The following is a 19829-nucleotide window of genomic DNA, read 5'->3' as shown; positions in this document are numbered from 1 at the left end:
ACTGGCACTCCCCAAACCAACCAGAAAACCCCACCCAAAACCCCCTATGTGCTTCTGTGCACCCAGAGGGTGAACCAGACCCAAAGAAAGCCCTGAACATCTGTGAAGGTACTTGATCTTTTATTATTAACAGGTAAATATAAGATGCTGCCAGGCTAGAAGGGGCAGGGCCATGCCTCTGGCACAGGCCAAGAGGTGGGACAGGGAGAAGCTGGCAGTGGGAAGGCAGAGGGGCTGGGATGTTATGGGAGATGGAGCAGCTCCCCCAGCCCCACAGCTCCTGCCCAGGCAGCCCAGCAGAACAGAGCCTTCACCCCACAGCTGCCAAAGGGGACTATTTTGAGGTTACAAAAATGAACAAACAAAAGCCATCTATAGGTATTTACAGTGTCCCCACTCCCACAGCTGGCTCTGGGTGCTCCTGGCCCCCCTGAGCTGGGTGTGCAGGGCAGAGCCCCAGCTGGTGGGTCCATCCTCAGCTTTAAGCATCAGCACCTGGGGGGCTGCCAGAGCTGTGCTCCCAGCCCCCTTCTACAGCAGGATCTCTGCTGGCCATCCAAGGGGAAGAAGAGGGTCCTGAGGGCCAGGACATTCCCATGGGACACACACCCCCTCCAGCAGGACATCCACATCCTGCTGGGACTTCATGCCGGCAGCAGCAAGGCCAGCGCTGCACCGGGTCTGGGGCTCTTGCTCCTCATCTTGAGCTAAAAAAAAAAAAAAAAACGTCATGAGGAGGACCACGTCTGGGCCAGCTCCTCATCTGTGGGCAGGAGGAATCCTCCCCCCTCTCCCTAGGAAGGAAAACCAGAAGCAAGTGTAGAGGAAAGACAAGGAGGGTGGGTTCTGGCCTGGGGATCGATCTACGATCCACCCTTTAAAAAAAAAACAAACCAAAAAAAAAAAAAAACCAGCTCGAAACAAAACCCATCATTTACTCTGATTTGTACAAAATAACAATAATAACAATAAAAATAATAATAAAAGGTGCTGGTGGCCCCTGGCTCGCCGTGCCCCACTGTGGCAAGGAGGGGGGCTCAGTAGGCAAAGATGACGTGGTAGGTGACTTGGTGCCCATTGTCCCAGGCATAGAGCAGGCGGTCCTTGGGGTTGTAGTCTATCTGGGTGGTGTAGGCATACTCGTTCTCAAAGAGCAGCCTGGGGATGATCTGGGTGTTGGTGTGAGTGTCGAAAGCGTAGGAGATGTTGGCGTTCCTCTTGTTGTAGCTGTCGACGGCGTAGAGGACCCCGCAGATGACGAAGCAGTTCCCGTAGAAGTTCTTCCTCAGCCCCGTCCTCCACGTCGTCTCCTTTTGGGTGCTGAGGTCGGCTGCGTTCAGCTTGCTCAGCACGATCACCTCCTGGCTGGAGCCCTCGTAGCTGATGGCGGGGTAGATGACCCAGAGGCCGTTCTCGTCCACCGCGAAGTCGACGTCGGAATGGCCGCGCCACCGCCACGGCGTCGACTCCTCGTAGGCCACGTCGTGCAGCATGGCCCAGGCTGCCACGTACCTCTGCTTCAGGTCGTATTTGATGATGTTTCGGGTGAAGGCCCGGTTGTAGTAGAAGGAGCCATTGTAGACCACGTGCCCCGTCCCGATCCAGCTGTACGGGAGCTTGAAGGAGTTACTCCAGCGCCCTGTGGGGCAGAGACACCTTTGTGGTGAGGCTTGGGACTTTGGGGTTGGGAGCCAAGCTGCAGCAGCACCCAAAGCACCCTCTGCCCCCAGTGCCTCCTGCTCACCACTGGGATGGTGACAAGCACCTCCAGAGCCACCACGGGTGGGTGCTGGTGCTTTAAGAGGGGAGCGGAGCATCCCCTGGAATTGGGGACCCTCCGTGGACCAGCCCATGTGGTACCAGGGATGGTGCCAGCCCACCTTGCTTGAAGTTGTCAAGGTTTCTGAATTCCACCAGCGTGTTCCCGTAGTAGTAGTTGGTGACGTAGATCCTCTCCTCCCGGGCCAGGGGATCCTTCATCCAGGCCCCCTCGTTTCGCCCGTAGGTGTTCTGGGTGGTGGGCCCCGAGATGGTGGAGAGGGTGTCCTTGCAGCGCCCTGGGTGGGCAGAGAAAGGGCTCACACAGCCCAGTGCAGGGCAGAGAAAGGGCTCGCACAGCCCAGCTCCCACCCAGCATCATCCCACACAGCTCAGCACCACGAGGCTGATGTTGCCCACACCTCCCCACAGCCTCAGTGTCCCTGTCCCAGCTGAAGCTGCTGCCTGCCCTGCTCACCCGATTTAGGTCAGTCATTAGGAAGAGATTTCTTACTGTAAGGGTGGTGAGACACTGGCACAGTGTAAGTTGTGGATAACCCCATCCCTGGAAGTGTTCAATCCAGGCTGGATGGGGCTTGGAGCAACCTGGGCTGTGGGAAGTGTCCCTGCCCATGCAGGAGGGTTGGAACTGGATGAGCTTTAAGGTCCCTTCCAACCCAAACCATTTTATGATTCTATCCCAAGTCTATCTCCAGTGAGGCCTCTTCCTGCCCAGAGGTTCTGAAGTCAACAAGCAAGTAAACCTGGTGTAAACTTGGTGTAAACCTAGTGTTTCCAGCCTGTACCTCCACGCCACCTCCCACCCCTGAGCCAACATGGGCGTTCTGCACTGAGCAGCTCTCGGTGCAGGACCTGCAGGCACTCACCAATGATGTTCCTGATGTCCTCCTCCTCCAGGCTCTGCTTGGGGGTGCTGGAGCTGCCCAATGTTTCAGGGGTGCTCACCTGCCACCAGGCTCCTGGGCTGCTCTCCAGGGCAGAGCTGTTCTCTGTGTCCCACGAGGTCCCGGCGCTGGTGACAGTGACACTAGGGACAGTGGCTGAGGGCAGGCTCTCCAAGGATGTGGCCACCACTGTGCTGGCCGAGGCTACTCCTGGTTGCTGGAGGGTCCCCTCCTGCCCCAGTCCCACCGGGGTGGTCGGAGTCTCCATGGCAAGAGTCAGCTGGGTGGGCTCTGGCAGGGAGGTGACAGGGGACGTGGTTGTCACCGCAGCATCGCTGTCTGGCAGGCTCTGGGGGTCACTGCTGGGGGTGGGTGGCCATCCCACTGGGGAGGGTTTCCTCACGCTCTCACTGGCCTGGCTGCTGGGTCTCAGGAGTTGGTCCTCGATCAGCAGATCCACCGTGGTGTCCCCACTGAACAGTTCATCAGCTGCCAAACACAGGCACCGGTGTCAGAGCCACAGCTGAGCCCCCCCATGGCACTCTCCCCACCACCCCACTTCTCCAGGCTGTCCTCTACTAAATCCACCTGGTTTCCTGCTTGATTTCCAGCATGAATGCAGGGGCAGGCAGACCAGTACATGATAAACCCTATTTACTTCTGGATAGGTGGTGTTCTCCTGCGTGTTTTCAACCAGGCAGTCACCCATTTCCTTAGCAACCAGGGATTTTCTGTGGAATCACCCCCCAGGCAGGATGGGGAGGTACCAACCGTCTCACCTTCTCCTTCCTCCAAGCCCTCCTCCCCGTGGTGACCCTGTGCTCTTTTCCCAGGGAATGATTGAGGCAGGACTTGGGGGGGAGCAGTGGTTTTATCTCTGGGATGCAGCCACCCATCCTGCAGGACACAAACCCAACTCACGCTGCTCCTCGATGTCGTTCTCCGACTCTGTGGAGTGAGCTTTGTAGTAGGTGACACCTCGGATGATGGTGGGCTTGGAAGGAGGTCGGCTCCTCACATGCAGCTGCCTCTGGAAGAGCTGCTTGGGCTTCTCCTCCTCCTCTGGAGAGAGAAGGCTCTCAACAGAATTGATCTGCTGGGAGATGGTTTCATCCTTCAGGAATCTTTCCTCGTATTTGCCCTAGAAGAGATGCAAGGAGTTGTCGTGGGGTTGGCCACGTTTTGGGGGGCAGACTGGCCAGCCAAGTGCTAGGTGGAACACTCTTTCTTTCCTCCATCCCTTCTGCCATGGGAACCACTCCAGGAGATAAGAGGGGATGGGATGACACCACACAGCCCAGTGATGCCTCTTTGTCACCTTGGTGCCACCCTGCACACCTGGGGCTGTGGGATGCAGGATGTGCAGGCAGAGGTGGGGAGGGGAACCCCAGGGTGGCATTATCACTGCTTCTGGGCACCTCCTTGCATGCCAGGGTCCAGCAGAGAGAGAGAAAAAAAAGCAGAGAAGCTGAAAGTGGAGCTGAAAACCCCACCTGGGGCAGAGACCAAGCAGGAACCCTGTGCAGAGGCAGCAAGCAGCTGCTGCAGCTCATGCCTGAAGGATTTCATCTCATTAAAGGAAATGGGAAAGACAGCCCCAAAGTTGAAGCAGTGCCCAGTTGGCTGAGAGGGACGGGCTCAGGGTTCCTCAGGCAGCCCTGCAGCAATTACCAGGGAGAGAGAAGGGGAATGAGGAAAGTTGGGAAATGAGGTCACTCGAGGTAATAAAAAAAAAAACCCAGGCTTTGCTCTCCTGCCTGAGCAGGGCTGGCTCCTCTCCAGCAGGTAGCAGAGCCCCGAAAGGCAGCACAGAAACCTGGGGGCAGGGGATGTCACCACCTTGGGCAGACCCCACAGGGCCCCCCGTGGGCTGGATGCAGGAATCTGAGGGATGTGCAAACTTGCTGGCCAGGCAGAGGAGGAGCAATTCCTGGGAAATGAGGAGCAATTCCAGGCTGGCCCTTCCACCAAACCCCCAAGCCCTGCTAATCAAAGGCTCCGAGTATCCCAGTTTCCCACCATGACCTCACTCTTTCCGAGCAGCACAGCCACTGCTGACCTCGAAAACCAACATGGGAAAGGGAAAAGGGAGGGGGGGAGGTCCAAGGAGCAGCCTCCTCCTCCTCCTGGTCCCTCCTCCATCCCTCCAGCAGCTGGGCTGAGCCGACAGGAGCAAGCTGGAAAGGTGTGGAAACAGCCAAGTTGAGAAGAAAATAATTCCCCAGGCCAGCTCACATGGAGAAGTGGCTTCTGGAGTGGCTTGTGCAGTGGCAGTGACCTTGAGCTGTGCATCCTGCCTGGGACAGCCCTACCTCGGTGTGGGTGTAGGCTGCCTCAGCATCCCTCTGCAGAGAGCTCTCAATGTCAGCAAGGCTGTTGGTGATGAGGTTGGAGCAGTTCTTCCTCAGCTTGTTCTGGGCATCCTCAGGACTCTCCTCCACGCTGGCTCCTTCCCCGTGGCCTTCCTGCATGGAGTTCCTGGACATGCCCTAGGAAAGCAAGGGAGGAGACTTTATCCTATGTAAAGGCAAAGGATGCTGCACGGCCCCCAAAATACATCCAGTGAGCTCTGTGTTCCCATCCTAGGGACACAAATGTCTTCTCCGTGGCACTTCAGCTACTGGGAAGGTATCTCTGAGCCTGGGGAGATTCAGAAACCCCATCCCTGGGGTGCCACAGGGGAACCCTTGGTGTTCTTCCAACAGCCATCTTCAGCCATGCTCACCATATAGCAGGAAGATGGAAAGATAAACCATCTAAAAATAACCATCTAAAGAAAAACCACCTAAAATCCTAGCCTTGTGTCCTTTGTGGCAGCAAGTTCATCTCCCATTTATTAATCCCACTTCCCTTGCAGTGTTGTGTCCTGGCTGGCTGCTGCCCACCTAAATTCTGAGGCTGGCATCTCACTTGTCTGGTTTTAGTCCCCCTGCTCTTGCCCAGCTGCCTAACCACTCAGGGACTGCTCCTCTGCTCCCACAGGAAAATAGGGAGAAGATGGAGAGAGAAAAAGAGTCCCTGGGCCTCCGAGAGCTGTCCTGGCACATGGGGAGAGCTGTGTCTGACTGCAGCCCACCAGGGCACACAGACCCCCCCTTTGCCCTTCCCAGTCCCCAAAGCACAGACCCCCCCTTGTCCCCAAGGGCTTGTTCAGTCTCTGCTCATCACCCCGTGGTCTTTTACAGCTGAACTGGCAACTGCTTTGAACAGGTATCACACCAATCAAAACCATTTTTGTACAGAGGCTGGGGACAGCTCTCCTTGATCCTTCAGTTCCCATCTGTCCTGTCATTAATTTCTCCTAAAGCCCCTTGTGATCTCCATCTGTGACCTCAAACTTGCCAGCTGATGCAGCAGCTGCAGGATAAAGACAGAGCAGAAGAGCTGCATCCTTAGGGAAGGTGACAGCTCTGTATTTGAGGGGTTTTGACCCACAAACACACTGTTACACTGAAAACATCCTGCAACACCTCAACTCCTCAAAAACACCAGCCTGAGCTCAGTTAACCCCTGCATGGATAGCTGAGCTCCCAGTTTTTACTCAGGAGTTGTAAGTCACAGCATTTTCATGCAATTTGAAGGCTGGGCCCAAGAAGGCAGGGATTTTTCAGGAGGGATTTTTCTGTAGTAGGAAAAGGAAAAGGGGATCTCATCCTGGGACCAGTGCAAAAGCAGAAGCACCTTCGACACCCTCCTCCTTTTGGGTGGATGTCTGCTTCTGACAGCCTGGTGCCCTTATCACTTGTTTTGTGTATTATTTGGCTTATGACCTGCTTGGGGATAAAATCAGTGGGGAGGCACCATCAAAGCCTGGCCTGAGATGCTGTTTGAGGCTGTTCAGCTACTTTGGCAGGGAGCAGCTGCCAAAAATTCACCCGCCTGGGAGGCCCATACTTTGAAGCCCTGCCAGGCTCTTGTTCAGCATCTCAGCTGTCCCTTCTAGCAGCTCCCTTGGCCTCTGCAGTGTGTGATCCTCCCCCTCTCAACAGGACTTTATGTGCTCAGCCAGCAGCAGGAAGCATTTTACACCTGCTGCCTGCACCCCAGTGCCACTGGGGAATCTCCCATCCCTCTCCTCTCCTCCTCCATCCTCTCCAAGTGCTTGTTATATGATTCTGCAGCCCCACTCCTGGGGAAAAATCTGCATTTTCCCCTCGTACACCTTCACTATTCCATCTCTGACCAAAATATTTCAGCCAGAGCTCTCTGCTCATCTTCCTCCCTGCAAGCAGAGCATCCCTGCTGCGTTCTGATGTACTCAGAGCAGTTCCACCACCACTTCAGCCTGTGCTGAAGCTCCTGTGCTGGAACCAACTGGCAGACAGGGCCCTCTGATATGGAAGAAGAGTGGTGATGATACCTGGACATGAAGTAATCACTGGTGTCATTCATCAGTCCCCAAAAACCTACCAGACCTTCAAGCATCAGCAAGGCTTTTGAGGAACCTCCACTTCCCACTCACTGCCCTGGGTCACCCTGGCCTGGCCCATTCTGAGGTGACAATGTCTAAAAGCACTGGTTTTAGTCAGAAAAGTTAATGGATGATATCCATAAAAGAAACCAACAAACAAAAAAAAAAAGAGTTGTCCCTTCCACCATCCCCAACCCATCAGCTGTGGATGTTAATCCCCAACCCCTCAGTCTGTCCTGATGCTCAGGGTGCTGCAGGGCTCACCCCATCATTAAACCTGTGGCTAACAGACTCGTGGCTACCAGTGAAGGTCCCTAACAGGGGTTGGTGACACAAGGGTTGGTGACACAGGTGTTGGTGACACAGCTCCCACTTCCCTCTCCCCTAATTAGCAAAGACTCAGCAGTAAATCCAACTAACTGGAGAGTGACTGCAGAGTATCCTAAACTGGATAGCACACTGCAGAGTATTCCAAACTATAGGAAAAGGGTGGGATTGCAAACAAAAATGTAGTTGCTTTGTTATTCCTAGACCTCAAACCCTCTTTTCTTTCTTTTGGGTCAGCCAGGGTGCTTGGAAACCCAGAGGCCCCCAGGCAAGAGTGTTTTCCTCAGCTGTCTCCTTCCTGCCCCTGGGATGGAGCATGCCTTTCCCTTTCCCCTTTCTTTCCCTTTCCCTTTCCTTTCCTTTCCTTTCCTTCCTTTCTTCCTTTCCTTCTTCCTTTCCTTTCCTTTCCTTTCCTTTCCTTTCCTTTCCTTTCCTTTCCTTTCCTTTCCTTTCCTTTTCCTTTCCTTTCCTTTCTTTCCTTCCTTTCCTTTCCTTTCCTTTCCTTTCCTTCCTTTCCTTTCCTTTCCTTTCCTCTTTCCTTTCCCTTTTCCTTTCCTTTCCTTTCCTTTTTCCTTTCCTTTCCTTTCCTTTCCTTTCCTTTCCTTTCCTTTCCTTTCCTTTCCTTTCCTTTCCTTTCCTTTCCTTTCCTTTCCTCTTCCTTTCCTTTCCTTTCCTTTCCTTTCCTTTCCTTTCCTTTCCTTTCCTTTCCTTTCCTTTCCTTTCCTTTCCTTCCTTTCCTTTCCTTTCCTTTCCCTTTCCTTTCCTTTCCTTTCCTTCCTTTCCTTTCCTTTCCTTTCCCTTCCTTCCTTTCCTTTCCTTTCCTTTCCTCTTCCTTTCCTTTCCTTCCTTTCCTTCCTTTCCTTTCCTTTCCTTTCCTTTCCTTTCCTTCTTCCCTTTCCTTTCCTTTCCTTTCCCTTTCTTTCCTTTCCTTTCCTTTCCTTTCCTTTCCTTTCCTTTCCTTTCCTTTCCTTTTCCCTTTCCTTTCCTTTCCTTTTCCTTTCCTTCCTTTCCTTTTCCTTTCCTTTCCTTCCTCCTTTCCTTCCTTTCCTTCCTTTCCTTTCCTTCCTTTCCTTCTTTCCTTTCCTTTCCCTTTCCTCTTCCTTTCCTTTCCTTTCCTTTCCTTTCCTTTCCTTCCTTTCCTTTCCTTTCTCTTTCCTTTCCTCTTTCCTTCCTCTTTCCTTTCCCCTTTCCTTTCCTCTTCCCTTTCCCCTTTCCCTCTCCCTTTCCTTTCCTTTCCTTTCCTTTCCTTTCCTTTTTTCCTTTCCTTCCTTCCTTCCTTTCCTTTCCTTTCCTTTCCTTTCCTTTCCTCCTCTCCTTTTCCTCTCCTCTCCTCTCCTTCTCTCCTCTCCCTCTTCTCTCTCCTCTCCTTCCTCTCCTCTCCTCTCCTTCCTCTCCTCTCCTCCTTCCTCTCCTTCCTTCCTTTCCTTTCCTTTCCTTTCCTTTCCTTTCCTTTCCCTTTCCTTTCCTTTCCTTTCCTTTCCTTTCCTTTCCTTTCCTTTTCCTTTCTTCCTTTTCCTTTCCTTTCCTTTCCTTTCCTTTCCTCCTTTCCTCCCCTTTCCTTTCCTTTCCTTTCCTTTCCTTTCCTTTCCTTCCTTTCCTTTCCTTTCCTTTCCTTTCCTTTCCTTTCCCTTTCCTTTCCCCTTTCCTTCCTTTTCCTTTCCTTTCCTTTCCTTTCTCCTTTCCTTTCCTTCCTTCCTTTTCCTTTCCTTTCCTCTTCCTTTCCCTTTCCTTTCTTTCCTTTCCTTCCCCTTTCCTTTCCTTTCCTTTCCTTTCCTTTCCTTTCCTTTTCCTTTCCTTTCCTTTCCTTTCCTTTTTCCTTTCCTTTTTTCCTTCCCTTTTTCCTTCCCTTCCCTTTCTTTCCCTTCCTTTCCCGTAACAATTTGCAAGTGGAATTTTGGCTTTCTGACTCCTGGCCTCTCAGCTCCTGGCTGCAGACAAACAGGATTGCTCCACTCTGAGAAGAATGTGGATTTACTGTCCCAGATAGGGACCAGGGGAGAAAACTCCAGTATTTAAGCTGCCAACCTGTTGCTACGTAGCTGAGTGCAGCTTAATAAACTGCAACCCCCCCCCTTTCTGCTAGCCAAAGAAATATTAAACTGCATGGAAGTTAAAATGAGTTCATTGAAAGTCTGCTCTTTAAAAGAAGCAGCTAAATACTTTATCTGTATTTTTAGCAGTTCTGAGAGTTCATCTCTTTTTAAACACAGGCCAAGATGTAACTTGGTCCTTAAGGAATTTTGGCTACCACTGTGTCCTGGCACTGGCCCTGGACCCTGCTCCTCCCCATCAAGCAGCAGAAAAGAACCTGGCTGAGAGCTAATAAAGAAAAGAGAAAATTTAACAGCAGGTCCTTGGGACCCAAAGAAGATGCTGGTCCTGGTGAGGCCACAGCTGGGATTCTGCACCCAGTTTGGGCCACAAGGGATGAAGGAAACTGGGGAAGACCAGAGAAGGGTGATGGGGGGGTGATGCCTGTGAAGAAGGATGGAGAGCTGGTTTGGGAAGTCTGTTTTGGTCTGGTTTAGAGAGGGTGATCTGGTCTGAGGTAGGTTCAGCCAAAGCATTAATCAACGTTTCTCCCCAAAGGAACTCCCCAAAGGCTCTGAAGACACCAAGGGGATAAAATAGTTGATTTCAGGGAAATCTCACTGAAGGCAGCCCCAAGAAAGGGAGCAGGACCCATCTTACCTCCTCAAGCTTTTCCACCCGCCCCACCAGCTTGGTTGTCACCGAGTGGAGCTTCAGAAGGTCCAAGCCATAAAAAGCACTTTCCAGCATCTCCACAATAGAGGAAAGCTGCAAGGCAAAGGGAACACATCCCAGTCAGAGCCAGGGCCTATGAGGTACATGGTTTCTACATGCCAAAAGATCAAGGGCAATGCACACAATCTTCAGCACAAGAAGTTCATGAAAAGGGAAGAAAGTTCATGGAAAGGGAAGATTCCTTTCTCCAGCCCAGCAGGCAGAGCTCCAGGGGTTCCAGAGCTTTATTTTGGGTGCTGGGGATTAGTGAGCAGAGCAAGGAGGAGCAGTTCTCTCCTTCCCAGCTCTGGGCAACTTCTCTCCCACTCCCAAGGGCTTAGCAATCCCACCAGGAGGCAAAAGAGGCAACAAGTGAGCAGCAGCTCACATAAAAGTGGGTTTGACATCAGACTCTGAGTTCATGCCATCCCATGGTTCATGTTTGGGCTTTTTTGTTTTGATTTTTTTTTTTTTTTTTTTCCTGGAACAAGAAGAAACTTGTTAAAAAAGTTTTTAAAACATTCAGAAACGCAGAGGTGAAGGAACAGAAGTTCAGTGCCAGCCTGGTAAGAGTTCCCTTCCCCAGAGGGATGCTGCCTCCTCCCTTCCCCATTCTGGACATATTCTCACCTCCTTCCCCCAGAGGGGCTGCAATACCCTTGTCCTGCCCAGCACCAGCCCCTTTTCCCCCCCAATCCTGGGGATGCAGACAGCAATACCCTGGTCCTTGCACAGAATCCCTGGGATATTCCCTGCTTCTTCTCTCTGCAGTCTCCATGTCCCACCAGGGACACTGTGGCACTCTCAGACCTTATAACCCCAACAGGATTCCCAAGGCATGGGAATTCCTTCTCCCAGCAGCTACAGACTGATCAGCAAAGCCCCACAACCATGGGAGAAGGGGAGGCAACACTGCTGGCAGCATCCTTTGGGTTTCCAGCCTGGCCTCTGAAATCTCCCCGTGGAGCTGATGGCAAAGGAAAGGCCCAGATAAAAAGAGGCAACACGAAGAGACAAGGATTGTTTTATGGCTCTGCATCCACTTTTCACTGAGAGTTGGACAGACACAAGCAATGCAACAAACACACCCTGCCAGAAAGCCTCCAGAGACCTCAGCTTTCCCTCCAGGCTGGATAAATTCCATCAATGTGCAAAGATTTCAGACTTTATTCATCCCCTTCCAAAGCTTTCAGAACACAGATTCCTTACCCAAACCCTGCACCTGGGACCCCCAAGAAGTGCTGCAAGTTGACAAAAAAACAGGTCTTAGATTTAGCTATCCCACTGCCAACACCAAGTTGAGCCTCTCAAAAGACTGCACCAACGCACAGACCAACAAGACAAAAAAAAGACCAAAAAAGACCAAAAAGACCAAAAGGACCAGAAGGACCAAAAGGACCAAGAAGGACCAAGAAGGACCAAGAAGGACCAAGAAGGACCAAGAAGACCAAAAAGACCAAAAAGACCAAAAGGACCAAAAGGGCCAAAAGGGCCAAAAGGGCCAAAAAAGACCAAAAAAGACCAAAAGGACCAAAAAGACCAAAAGAACCAAAAGGACCAAAAGGACCAAAAGGGCCAAAAGGACCAAAAGGACCAAAAGGACCAAAAGGACCAAAAGGACCAAAAGGACCAAAAGGGCCAAAAGGGCCAAAAAGGACCAAGAAGGACCAAGAAGGACCAAGAAGGACCAGAAGGGCCAAAAAGACCAAAAAAGACCAAAAAAGACCAAAAAGACCAAAAAAGACCAAAAGAACCAAAAAAGACCAAAAAAACCCAAAAAAGACCAAAAAAGACCAACATGCCCTTCTTGGCTCTCCCTGATCTGATGATCCAGGCATGGGACCTTGTTAAAGCCACAGATGGGACTGAAACCTTTTGATGCACAGCACAGCCATCCAGCTGAGTTAGGGTGCCCCAGGGGTACATCCCTGCTGCTCCCATCCTGCCATTTCCTCAGGGATGCACCCTCCAACCCTCCCATTTTAAGGGAGGGCTCTCATGAGGACTTCCCAAGGCTCTCCCACATGTGGAGTGCTCAGGGTCTTTGGAGTCACAGGCTGCCAAAGCACAACAGACACAAAGCAGGACCCTGTGCCCTTCCCTTTGCTGGACCAAGCAAGAATAATGCTCATCAGATGAAGAAGAATCCCTGGGGCTTTAGGGGTAATGAGGTGGCCTGGCCTGGCATGGCCCCATCCCTCCTGCCTCACCCCAAAATGAGGTGGGAGCTGCTCCTCATGAGTCACATGAAAACTGAAGCTCTGCTCTCTCCTGCCTCTTGGCTTCACACAGAATTCCCAAGGGAATCCGTGGCACCTGCCCTGGCTGCCTGCAAGCAGAGTTTGCTGATGTTCTGGAGCTGCAGGGAAGGATGGATCCTTGTACCCTGCTCCTGGCTTGCAGATACCTCTGTGTGGAGCTTAAAAGAATCACAGAATCATCCTGGTTGGAAAGGAGCTCTGAGAGCATCCAGTCCAACCCTTGATCCACTCCCCCCGTGGTTCCCAGCCCATGGCACTCAGTGCCACATCCAGTCTTTTCTTAAAAACCTCCAGGGATGGAGAATCCACCCCCTCCCTGGGCAGCCCATCCCAATGCCTGAGCACCCTCTCTGCAGACATTCCTAATATCCAACCTAACCCTGCCCTGGCAGAGCTGAAGCCCATGGCCTCTTGTCTGACTGATCTCTGCCTGGGAGCAGAGCCCGACCCCCCCTGGCTCCAACCTCCTTTCAGGGAGTTGGAGAGAGTGATGAGGTCTCCCCTGAGCCTCCTCTTCTCCAGCCTCAACACCCCCAGCTCCCTCAGCCTCTCCTCACAGGACTTGTGCTGGATCCCTTCACAGCCTCCTTGTTTCTCCTCCAGGATGTGGCTGTTCCCAGCTCCAGGAGGGACACTGCTGGGTGACAAGCTGACCCTGTTTTCACAGCTCCCAGGGTTTGACTTTCACAGCAAATTAAAATAAAAAAAAACAAAAACAAACCCCATGTGAGTATATTTGGATCAACCTTGTGAAACTGTCTGGCTGTGGATCCTTGCAAAATCAGCGGGAGAGCCTGGGCCAGTTCCTAGAGGACAAGTTTTCACACCACAGCTGGCTGGGAGCAGCTCCCCAGTGGGAAGAGGCATCAGGAGCCAAGGGAGCAGCTTGCCACACCACTCTGCTCCTCCTGGAGCCTCAGGGGCTGCCAAGAGGATGGGGAAAGAGTTGTGAGCTGCTGGTGGAGGAGCTCTGGCTGCCTCCAGGCAAGGGATGACAAGGGTGGCTTGGTCACCTCGGGGGATGTCCCCTCCACTAAGTGCAGATTGCTCACAGCTCCTCAAAGAGGCCAACTGGGACATCCTGGCTTGTGCTGCAGGCAAGAGACCACCAAACAACTCCAGCCTGGGACTCCTCCCTTCCCTGGAAAGATGGATTATCTGCCTCTGCCTGTTTATCATCCTGGGCTGCAGGGGAGCCTGGACAAGAAGCTGCTGACTGTCTGCAGTCAGACAAGATGAAACACATCCTCGAGCTCCAAATAATTAGAACAAAACCATAACGAACACCTCCAGCCTTCCCAGCTGAGCTGGGACTCCAGGGTATGTCCCACCACCACCCAGACAAATGCCACCAGCACCCAACCCTCTGCTCAGAGGACTCCACAGGGCTGGACAAAGCCAGAGACCCTTTGGTGGAGGATTTCTTCTGCCCTAACAAGAAAACCCAGCAAGGTTTGATGCCAGCTCCTATCCCAGCAAAACTAAGCATCCAGTAAAAGGCACGTGTCCTTAGAACACACAGTGTCCCATTTGGAAAAGAGAGAGATATTACTAAAGAGACAAAATATTATTCAGTACAGAAATGTCAGCATTCAGAACAACAGAACCCACCCTGCCATCAGCCAGCTGTGTAACACACCCTGACACTGACCTATCAGTGGCTTTTGGCCCATGGACACCACACCAGCTTTTCACTTGGGTCCTTGAGAACACCTTCCTGAGATGGGAGAGAGATCTGGCAGCTGCTGAGCAGAGCAGAGCCATCCCCCCAGGGACATTTAATGCAGGACAAAAGGCAGGGAGCAGCCCAGTCTCTCCTGGGCTTCCAGTGCAGGAAACCACAGCAGATCCCAGGCAGCATGGGATGAATTGAGTGAATCATCAGCTGCAGCTGTCTGAATCCATCCCTCAAGCTGAGCTGGATTCTTATACAAGTAACCAGGAGATGTTAGAGAACAAAAAGTTTAGGCTAAAAAAAGGTGGGGTGTTTTTTGTTTTTTATGGAAAAGCTCAGAAAGAAAAGGCTTCAGGAGATCCCCCCTCCTCCTTCCCCACAGAGCCCCAAGCCACTCTCCTACCTTCAAGTCGCTGCTCTCTGCCTCCCGCAGCTTCTTCAGCCTGAAGTCCCCCTCGCAGGGGTTGAGTGCCGAGGGGGGAGCCACGCAGGCACACTTGCAGCTGGGTCCTGACGTGATGGTTTCCACTGTGTAAAAGTCCTCTGCTTTGAAAGCACCTTCATTAATCCTTTGGCAGGCACCCCGGCCCAGGGGTCTGACCAGGCACTTGCACCGACAGTCGGAGCCTTCAGACACAGCCTTCACCTTGTCGTAATCACCTAACAGCTGAGCACACAGCACACATCACACATCACCAGCAAACGTCTCCTCTGCCTGCCCAGCAAGGGGACACCCTGGACCTTAAGGTCTAAGCAAAGACACTTCGACCACCCTGAACCTCCAGGAAACTGTCCGGCTCTTCCAAAATCCAGGAAGGTTTCTAGAGAGTGCAGAGCTCTCTGCTCCCTACCTAAAAGGGGAATCATAGAATCACGGAATCATAGAATCCTAGAATTGGCTGGGTTGGAAGGGACCTCAGAGATCATCAAGTCCAACCCTTGATCCACTCCCGCTGCAGTTCCCAGCCCATGGCACTCAGTGCCACATCCAGGCTCTTTGGAAAGATCTCCAGACACGGAGAATCCACTACTTCCCTGGGCAGCCCATTCCAATGCCTGATCACCCTCTCCAGAAAGAAATTCTTTCTAATCTCCAACCTAAACCTCCCCTGGCACAACTTGAGACCCTGCCCTCTTGTCTTGCTGAGAGTTGCCTGGGAAAAGAGCCCAACCCCCCCCTGGCTCCAACCTCCTTTCAGGGAGTTGGAGAGAGTGATGAGGTCTCCCCTGAGCCTCCTCTTCTCCAGCCTCAACACCCCCAGCTCCCTCAGCCTCTCCTCATAGGATCTGTGCTCCAGTCCCTTCCCCAGCCCAGTTGCCTCCTTTGGACCTGCTCCAGCACCTCAATATTCTTCCTAAACTGAGGGGCCCACTTTCTGTAAAATAGACCTGGATGCTTGGAGTCTTAAATGCAAACCACATCCTACCCTCTTTTTAATGCTCTGTGTCCCTCAGACCCACTTGCCACTCTGTAATGCAGGCCAACAAGGGAAGGGCTGGGCTGGAAGGGTGACAGAAAGCCACCCTACAAGCAGCATAACCTGGTGGGGAAACAGTCTTTCTGATCAGCCCCATACAATGCCAGGAATTTCCTTTGCAGAGATTTGCAGACGGCCTTTCTGAAAGCTCAAGCCCAAAAATAACTTTTGACGGTATGTTTCCAATAGGCTCCACGTTTCAGCCCTTTCCAAGGGCAGATAATAGCGTGCAGCCTGACCGGCCAGATCCGACAGAAACCTCCACCGCATCCTACTGGCAGGGGAAGAGCCTGGCTCCTGGATCCCTGCCCTCCGCACACAAAGAGCCTCCCCCGATTCCCCTCCCGGGGGAGCTCCGCATTTTCCGAGTTCCCCGAGGGAAACGATGGGATGGAGGCTGTGAACCGGTGGGCTCCGGGGTCCTCACTGTACCCTCCCCCCTTCCTCCGGTCGACAAAATTCCCTGCAGCTGCACTCGGCCAGCAGCACCAGTGAGCTCCGGGTGAGTGCACAGCATCACCCAGCACCAACCCAGCACCTCCCGGGCTGTGCACAGCATCACCCAGCACCAACCCAGCACCACCCGGGGACTCAGCACCTTCCAGGGTGTACACAGCATCACCCAGCACCTCCCGGGCTGTGCACAGCATCACCCAGCACCTCCCAGGGTGTACACAGCATCACCCAGCACCAACTCAGTACCACCCAGCACCACCGCGCATCAACACCCAGCACCACCACAGGATTCCCCACCGCTGCCCAGCCCCACGCCACGGGTACCCAGCACCCCAAGATGCCCAGCAAGTATCCCTCTCCCCCCCCCCCTCCCGCACCCCGTGCCCCGCACCCTTTCGCAGGTACCTGGGAGAGGATGTTCTCCTGGTTGTCCGCCTCGTCCTGCAAGGGCTCCGCGGAGGGCCCGGCCGTGCCGGTATGGGGGGACCCGGCCGTACCGGTGTGGGGGGACCCGGCCGTACCGGTATGGGGGGGCCCGGCCGTCCCGGGGGGGGTGGTCGCAGCCCAGCAGCCGGCACCCAGCGCGGCCAGGCAGAGCAGCAGCGGCAGCGGCCGAGCCATGGGCGGGATGCGGAGGGGGCCGGGATCTCCGCGGAGCCTCCGCTGTTCGCTCAGGTGCGGAGCGGAGGGTGCGGGCGGGGCCGGGCCAGGCTCCCGCCCCGGTTCTCCCTCCCTCCGCTCCTCCATGCCTCCCTCCATCCCTCCGCGGCGGGACGGGCCCCCGGGCGGGGCCGGGCGGGCTGCGGGGCGGGGCTGGAGCTCAGGCTGCCCCGAGTGGTGCTTTCCACCCCCCCTCCCGCATCCCCGTTACCCGCCCGCAGCTCCCGCCGCCTCCGTGGGGAAGGGGAAGGGAAGAGAGCGCTGTCTGTCCCGGGAGAAGGATGCGGCCGGAGGCTGGAGGGGACTTGAGCATCCTCCTCCCGAAGCAGGTTGTGGGGAGCCCCCCGGGGGCTGTGGGGCTGCCCCAAAATACCCGCACTGCACCCAGCAACCCTGACATCGCACCCTGAGGTTTGCCAAGGAGTGGGTGAGGGGACGGAAAGCCATCCTCACCACCTGCCTGGCTCTTTTCCAGTCTTCGGGAACAGCCTGGCTGTCATCCTCTCCCTGCTCTAGGTCACAGGAAAGCCACCCTCTACCCCACGCCCGTGGGTCCCCAGACACACAGCACGCACTGGGGCCATGTGAGGAGTGGATGTTTTGAAGACAGGCTCTCAGCCACGAGTGCAGACCTCCATGTGCTTCCTGAAATTTAGGCTGAGGCTGCTGGGAAGCAGCTGAGCTCTGGCAGACCTGAAGCCTCCTGCAGCTCCTGCCAAAGGGAAACGTCTCTGACACGCAGTTCCCAGCAAAAGCACAGGCTCAGCATCCTCCACTGCGGAGGTGTCTGTGCTGTGGTGATGATGTCTGGGCTCTGCTGCCTGCTGATGAAAGCTGAATTCCTGCAGAAATGCACCCCTGGCAATCCAAACGTGTGCCAGCTCCCTGCCCCAGCCTTGCTCTTGCCTCAAAATCAGTGGGTCAGATGAAGAAGCCACACGCATGGTGGGTGGCAACTGAGGCCACACAAAACTCCATCTGAAGCCCTGTGCTTAACAGATCCCTGCCCCAAAACCCCCCCAAATCTGGTGGCTGCAGCCCTGGGACAGGGAACTTCTCCAGGGAAGGGGGGGAGGTAGGGGGGGAGCTCCCACATCCTGCTGCTCTCTCCCAGGGACAGACCACAGGGATGGGGCTGCCATACACAAAGAAAACATCTTGTGTGAGAGAGGAAGTGGTTGTGACACTGGGGACAGCAGTAGTTGCTGACTTGAGGCTTCGTGTGGCATGGCACTGTGCCTCCCTCTCCTCTGACCTCCCTGGGGAGAAGGGGGCAGGGATGCACCAGTCCCTGCAGCAAAGCCAGGGAGAAGCAGAGAGGGAGGATGGGAGAACAAGGACAGCCAGCTTGTAGGTGTCTGAAGAGCTGTAGGAAGGGAAAACCATTGCTAAAAGCCTCCCCCCCCTCTCCCCACCAGCCTCTCTCAAGAAAAAAAAAATGTCCCTTGGGCATCAGCTGCTTCACTTCTGTTTCCATCACTCTGTGCTGCTGACAGCTGAGCTTCCCCAGGACACTCACTCCATCTGTCAGCACATTCTGCCCTGAGGCTGCCAGGCTGGGGCTTCTGGAGCCCCCAGCTTGTGGCCAGCAAAGCCTCCAGGAGCTCTCAACTGGTTTTGTGTCCTGGAGCCCTGTGTAGCTGTGTCACCATCAGGGCCAGCAGCACTGAGAGGTGCCATGGCGAGCAGCACCTCTGATTTTCAAGCCTTTTCCTAATAATCAGTTTCAAAGGCTGGAAAAAGCAGGAAAAAAACCCAACCACAGCATTTCGATACCTGAAGGAAGGATTTCACATCTTACTGACATCTCTTGTTGATTCCTTTTAACCCCTTCCTGCTATTTAGCTTGGGGCAGAGGCAAGTTTGTGTTTGTCCTTTGCCAGAGGAGGCAGTGAGAGGCAGCCTGGGTTCACTGGGGTTCTTTCTGGAGTCTGAACATTCCTCCTTCAAGAAAAAAAAAAATAAGACAAACTTACAGAAAGAGGAACAAGTGTGGTTCCAGCTTTTCTGCCTTGCTGAAGAAAGTTGGCCCAGCCCCTGGCCTGAGCAGGAGGTCCCTGTGTCCCAACACCTTCCCCCATTCTGTACAACTGATCTCATCCAAAGCTGGGGCTGCCCAGGGAAAGGGAAGCAGGCAGAAGGTGCTCTCCAAGTAAAAACATCACCTCGCCTGGAAAAAATGCAATTTAACAGCTCCATGACAGGCTCTGTGCTCCCATATGCAAAAAAAAAAAAAGAAAAGAAAAGCAAAAACTGCCCCAAAAACCTTCCCAAAAAGCCCATATTTATGTGCTTCTTTAAGGGCCTTGCCAGATGTGCCCAGAGCAGGGGGACAGTGACATTGGGAGTCAAGTCAGGCCATGGGTGGGTGATATGGGGTGACCCCAAAGGCATCTCTGCAAGCAGGGGATGCTGAGCTCGGCAGGAGGAGGGAGCAGAACGTCGTGGCCCCCATCCTCAGAACTGGGGCTGCCGGGGGCTGCCCTCGCCCAGGGACCTTTACCGGGGGATGCTCAGTGCTGTCCAGCCCCTCCGGATCCCTGTCCCTGTCCCCATCCCGCTCCACAGGGATGCAGCACCACCCCGTGGTACCGCAGTCCCTCGCACAGCCCGGGGGAGAGAACCCGGGTGCCGCGGGCTTATCGGGCCTTAAAATTCTTTGCCATTAAAATGCTTGATGCTGGGCTGCCTGAGACCCTCCCCGAGGATTCTCTGGGCTGAACGGTTCCGGTTCTCAGCCTTTCCTCGCAGGAGGGATGCTCCGGGTCTTAGTGGCCCTCTACTGGACTCTTTCCGGTACCTCCATGGATCTGTGAGCCCAGAACTGGACGTGGCACTCACTCCAGGTGTGTGCTCACCCCCCCTCTCTGCCGACATCACTCAGACACCCCAGGACCCCATTCACCTTTTTTTGTCACTGGGGCACTTGGTGTCCCCCAGGACCCTCAGACTCCCTCCTGCCAAGCTGTTTCCCAGCTGGGTGCCCCTCAGCACCCACTGCTGCCTGGGGTTTTTCCTCCCTGGGTGCAGGACTCTGCATTTCCCTGTGCTGAACTGGGTGAGGACTCTCCCAGCCCATTTCCCCAGGCTGTCTCTGGATGGCAGGATGAGCCTCTGGTGTGTCAGCCACTCCTCCAGCTCAGACACAGACCT

General features: G+C 54.1%; 1 protein-coding gene across 2 annotated transcripts; it reads right to left on the bottom strand.

Moving 5' to 3' along the window:
- Positions 1 to 105: 105 nt before the first annotated feature.
- On the bottom strand, positions 106 to 16790 carry OLFML2B (olfactomedin like 2B). 2 transcript variants are annotated; one of them, XM_030455672.1, is made up of 8 exons: positions 16422 to 16769; positions 14486 to 14749; positions 10093 to 10200; positions 4976 to 5152; positions 3576 to 3804; positions 2646 to 3152; positions 1881 to 2057; positions 106 to 1639 (listed from the first exon to the last, which is right to left on the bottom strand). In XM_030455672.1, exons 1-8 carry the CDS (start codon positions 16761 to 16763, stop codon positions 1038 to 1040), a joined length of 2406 nt encoding a protein of 801 aa, XP_030311532.1. In that variant the 5' UTR covers positions 16764 to 16769; the 3' UTR covers positions 106 to 1037. The 2 variants fall into 2 exon arrangements, with proteins under 2 accessions (XP_030311532.1, XP_030311533.1); XM_030455673.1 differs by having other exon boundaries at positions 107 to 1639; positions 3585 to 3804; positions 16422 to 16790.
- Between the last annotated feature and the right edge of the window lie 3039 nt (positions 16791 to 19829).

This window comes from Calypte anna, chromosome 8 (genome assembly GCF_003957555.1).
Source record: "Calypte anna isolate BGI_N300 chromosome 8, bCalAnn1_v1.p, whole genome shotgun sequence".
NCBI classification, from domain to species: Eukaryota; Metazoa; Chordata; class Aves; order Apodiformes; family Trochilidae; genus Calypte; species Calypte anna.
This window is presented reverse-complemented; position numbering and strand designations above follow the sequence as displayed.